Here is a 4,734-nt window from a genome sequence, read left to right on the forward strand (position 1 = left end):
TGTCAAAGACTCAAAAACACTATTTAAAATAGATAAGACTCAAAGCCATGCTATCTAGAAGACGAGGGCTCAAAGGTGCACTTGGAAGCAAATAATGCCAAAAGCATTATGTAAAAGAGATAAAGCTTAAAGGCGCGCTATCTAGAAGGCAAGGGCTCAAATCCACACTTATAAGCAAATAATGCTAAAAGCATTATGTAAAAAAGATAGGGATCAAAGGTGCACTATCTGGAAGGCGAGGGATCAAATCCGCACTTATAAGCAAGTAATGCTAAAAGCATCATGTAAAAAGATAGGGATCAAATGTGCACTATCTGGAAGGCGATCAAAAACGCACTCAGAAAAAAATAGTGTCAAAATCACTATGTAAAAGAGATAAGTCTCAAAGATGTGTTATCTAGAAAGTAAGGGCTTAAAGATGCACTTGGAAGGAAGTAATGTCAAAATTACTATGTAAAAGAGATAGGACTTAAAAGCGTGCTATCTAGAAGGCGAGGTGCACTTGGAAGGAAATAGTGTTAAAATCATTATGTAAAAGAGATAGGGCTTAAAAGCACGCTATCTCGAAGACGGGGGTTCAAAGACGTACTCAGATTCCAATAGTGCTAAAAGCACTATGTAAAAAAGATAAGGCTCAAAGGCACACTATCTAGAAGGCGAGGGAGCAAAGGTGCACTCAGAAGAAAATAGTACCAAAAGCACTATGTAAAATAGATAGGGCTCAAAGGCGCACTATCTGGAAGACGAGGGCTCGACAGCGCACTTCAAAGCAAATAGTGCCAAAAGCACTATGTAAAAGATATATGGTTCAAAGGCGCACTATCTGGAAGGCGATGACTTAAAGACGCACTTAGAAAAAAATAGTACCAAAAGCAAGTATGTAAAAGAGATAGGGAAGGCAAGGGCTTACATGCACACTCAAAAGGTGCCAAAAGTAGTGTGAAAAAGAGATGGGGCTAAAAAACACACTCTGGAAGACGATGGCTCAAAGGCGCACTCAAAAGAAAATATTTGTCCTTCCTAATGAAAAGGTTAAACACTATGTAAAAAAGTTAAATATAGAGATTTTCTTATGATAAAGTTGAATTTAAAATTCTTGATGATAAAGTTAAACTTTTTGATGTTTCGTGATTATAGGATTGATATTTGTCCTTTCTAATGAAAAGATTGGACTTCTTAATTGTAGGGTTGAAGTTTTGGTGAAAAATATCTATGATTTTTCATAAACAGCTTGTGTCCGATGACCTGCCATTTATGAAGTGGACCATTTTCTAATTTTTCTTTGGATTATATATGCTAGACTTTTAGTTATCCGTTGGAGCCTTATTGGTTTCATAACCTTACCGGGTTTTCATTTGCTGGATTCTTACTAGACTTTTTTTTTACTAAACCCTTGTTGAGTTGTTAATTGTTGGGAGTCTTGCTGAGCTCAAATACTTGTTGAGTCCCTTTTGTTGGAGTCTTGCTGGACTCCTTTTTTATAAAGAACTTGCTAGGTTTTTAATCACAGGAGCCTTGCTAGGCTAAGTTCCACTGATACAAAAGCAAGGATACAAATCTCTTCTTCAAAGTGGACCCGGCTGAAGCAATCCAAACACTTTACACAAATGTTCCCACCCAGCTTGAAGTAAAAATAGAACCAATTCAGCAACCGATGGAGGTATGTTTGCACGACACATTTTTCGTTAGAAATTGACCAACACTACAACTTCTTGGAAGTATTATACAATGGAAAGGTCCTGATATAATTGAGTAAACTACTTCATCAATCACCACTCGTTGCAGAATAAACTACAATGATTACGTATTTTTCCTTAATGATCCTTGATCCTAACACGACTGTCAACAGTGGCTTCAAAAGAGTCATTCTCTAAATTAGGCTATCAAACTGCTGCCTTAGTTGCATCTCTGTCTCACTTTTCCAAGTAGTATGAGATGACTGGCCCTTCATCCTCTTACTTTTTTCCTTGTCTTTGATAGCAGATCCCTTCTTCTTGGATTCGTTGCTAGTGTCATTGGGTGGGCGATCACCACAAATAGGACAGACCATTCCACATGCACTAGAGAATGTCTTGGGTACTCCGCATTGCAGGCATATCCCATAATCAGGTAAACGAATGTTAACAAAAAGAAATTAATTGGCAAACAAGGATACTTTAAAACAATCATCACAAAGCCATAGGCAAACAGAAACCAAAAAGAATGATGTGTATGGCATATGCTTAAGCTCGTTCTGTAGAGGCTTCTGGTTTTATTTATTCTGCAGTTTGTCCTAGCCAAAGTTCAAAATCCTTTTCTTTTCCCCTGGCCTGACAACAGCCCAAGATCCACTAGTCCTACTGTCTATAACCAGAACTCCAAACCTCCACCTTAGAAAGGCGGATATTGAATGTGATTACACAAACACATGCTGTGGATTTAGTCCAGAGAAATGTAAAGGGTTCCAACCAGACAAAGAAAAGGAGTTGGTTGACTACCTTAGTAGAAAAAACACAGAAAGGAGGCAAATGAAGGTCAGGTTATGTTTCAAGTTGTAGTGCAAACACCATATGATAATTAACCAAAGCAAAGTAGTTTTACTTTCAAGATAGCAGTTGATTGCCAACAACAGAAATCCCCATTTATCATACATATTTAAACCATCAATTTATATCCTCAGCTCGAGGTGGTGCAACAGAGAGAACAAACTATAAAATCGTGTCATAGCTTAAATTCATGTTGCAAAAGATGTGAAGATATACCTCAATAGCTCTGCAGCATCTTCTGCACTAGGATTGGTAGCAGTTGGAACACGCTTTCCTCCCTCCTCTATAGTGCTTGGAACTGATGATGGAGGTTCATGGGCCACAATATCACTCCTCACTCGCTCATGAATTCCAACAAGTAGAGGTTTGAGCTCCACTACAGCTCCTACATTGCGCACAACACACAAAAGAAAATTATGTCTTCCCTGTAGAACAACATTAGCTCTAATCAAATAAATGGTTAATCAAAATAAACAATCATCAAGCTGTTGGTAATTGGTAAACGCACGAAATCAAGTATGTCATGGAATAAGAAGACGTGTATAATAGCTTAACTGCGATCAAAATGGGAGGGGAACTTAATCATGGCAGACATAATGGAGTAACAGAGAGCGCACTCTTAAACTGCTATATTAACTATTGGCATAATTTCAAAGTGATATGATTTCAGTTATATGTGATTCCATCATAGTGAGATTTGGTAATTGAGATGGTCATTGTGCTTTGAGCCTCTTGATAGTTTCCCCGCAGAATTACATGGACGGCATAGATGGTTAAAGAAGGTAGGCTTGGTTTTTTACTATCAGTGTGAGATTTCCTTTATTGAATTTAGGAAGCAAATCAAGCTTGACTGTTAAACACTGTAGAGCATTAAGATAAAGAGCTAGATAGATTAAAACCAAGTTTCAAGCTTAAACGCTTGTAACAGAACTAGCTTACAAGAACTCCATAAGTGAAACATCCTGACGAAACTCTCTGATAAACTAAGCCCTTGACAGAACCAAAATGCAGCTTTTATGCTGACAATAAATTGTCCAAAAAGATAAGTAGGGTACCAAAAAGATAATCAATCCTCTATCCCTCTTTCCTTTTCACTATTGTGGAGAAGGCATTCAGCTTGCTACTTGTGATCTAATGAGAAATACATGCAGCAAGTGAAAAGCATTTGAAATGGGAAAATCAATAATTTACTAGAAGGCAAACCTTTCTTCTTGTCCTTCTATTGATTATTGTTATTTCTCCATATCTTTTGGTGCTTCCTTTGCTGATGCGGATTATAATCAGCTCCAACACCATACTCTCCCACAAAATGACTAAGAAACTGGAGCGGCCCTGAAATCTCCAAAAAAAAGAAAGAAAAAAAAAACCCTAAACCTCTATGTCTTGATATTATCCAAAAAAGAAACTTGAGAAGATAACCTACTTGGGAGAAAGCGTACATAGCAGAGGGAAGAATGGAAGAGGAGGATCCATTCGAGGGTGCTTTGTATGAAATCTTCAAACGGCTGCTGGAATGCCCTTCTTCTTCTGACAACTTTTGGTAATCTTCTTCTTCTTCTTCTTCATCAGTCGCTGCTGCTTCTTCTTCTTCCACGGAAGAATCACCTTGGATCAATGACAAGCTCATTTCTTTTTCTAATTTTTTTATTTTATTTTATTTTATTTCCTTCGTCTTATCGTCCCCAAATCCTGGACTGGCTGAATTTAATTTCAAACGAAATGTTGACCCGAGTTTATTTTGAACAAGTTCGAGTCCATTTTAAGATTTTTTTATTTTTTTTTTCAAATATATTTTTTAAATTTAAATTAATTTGACAAGTTCACAACTCAGGTGGTGTTAGATAGAATCAAATCTTAAACCAAGTATGATAATTATGCCAGAGACCAGAATAAAAAAATAAAAATAAAAAGGAATAAAATTATTGTCATCGTTTTAATTACTTAACCAATTATGTCCTAGGTCTATGGTAAACAAAGTTCTTCTTTCCTTGATTTCTTTTTTCTTTATTTCGAGTTGGCAATAAGAATTTGTTTCTTCGAAGCTTTAGTCTTAACTAGGGGTGATCAAATAACTCATGTGTATGTAATATTTATATTATTTGATTAGATATAACTATTTAAGTTAGATAATATGAATATTATAGATGACAGCGAGTCGGAAATCTAAAAAATAAATGTCAAAGGTTATATGATGGGATGAAATTTTTAG

At 36.4% G+C, this 4,734-nt stretch overlaps 1 protein-coding gene across 8 annotated transcripts; it reads right to left on the reverse strand.

The window, feature by feature from the left end:
* Positions 1-1,537: 1,537 nt before the first annotated feature.
* Positions 1,538-4,303, reverse strand: LOC7473022 (uncharacterized). Of its 8 annotated transcripts, none has more exons than XR_008058930.1 (4): positions 3,965-4,275; positions 3,729-3,857; positions 2,742-2,910; positions 1,538-2,079 (listed from the first exon to the last, which is right to left on the reverse strand). XR_008058930.1 is itself a non-coding variant. In XM_024605346.2 (4 exons), the coding sequence occupies exons 1-4, from the start codon at positions 4,150-4,152 to the stop codon at positions 2,061-2,063; spliced, it is 561 nt and encodes a 186-aa protein (XP_024461114.1). In that variant the 5' UTR covers positions 4,153-4,303; the 3' UTR covers positions 1,538-2,060. The 8 variants fall into 8 exon arrangements, 4 of the variants coding, with proteins under 4 accessions (XP_024461114.1, XP_024461110.1, XP_024461107.1 ...); XM_024605346.2 differs by having other exon boundaries at positions 2,742-2,950; positions 3,949-4,303; XM_024605342.2 differs by having other exon boundaries at positions 1,538-2,071; positions 2,742-2,950; positions 3,729-3,864; positions 3,965-4,291.
* Positions 4,304-4,734: the final 431 nt, after the last annotated feature.

This window comes from Populus trichocarpa, chromosome 1 (genome assembly GCF_000002775.5).
Source record: "Populus trichocarpa isolate Nisqually-1 chromosome 1, P.trichocarpa_v4.1, whole genome shotgun sequence".
NCBI lineage: Eukaryota > Viridiplantae > Streptophyta > Magnoliopsida > Malpighiales > Salicaceae > Populus > Populus trichocarpa.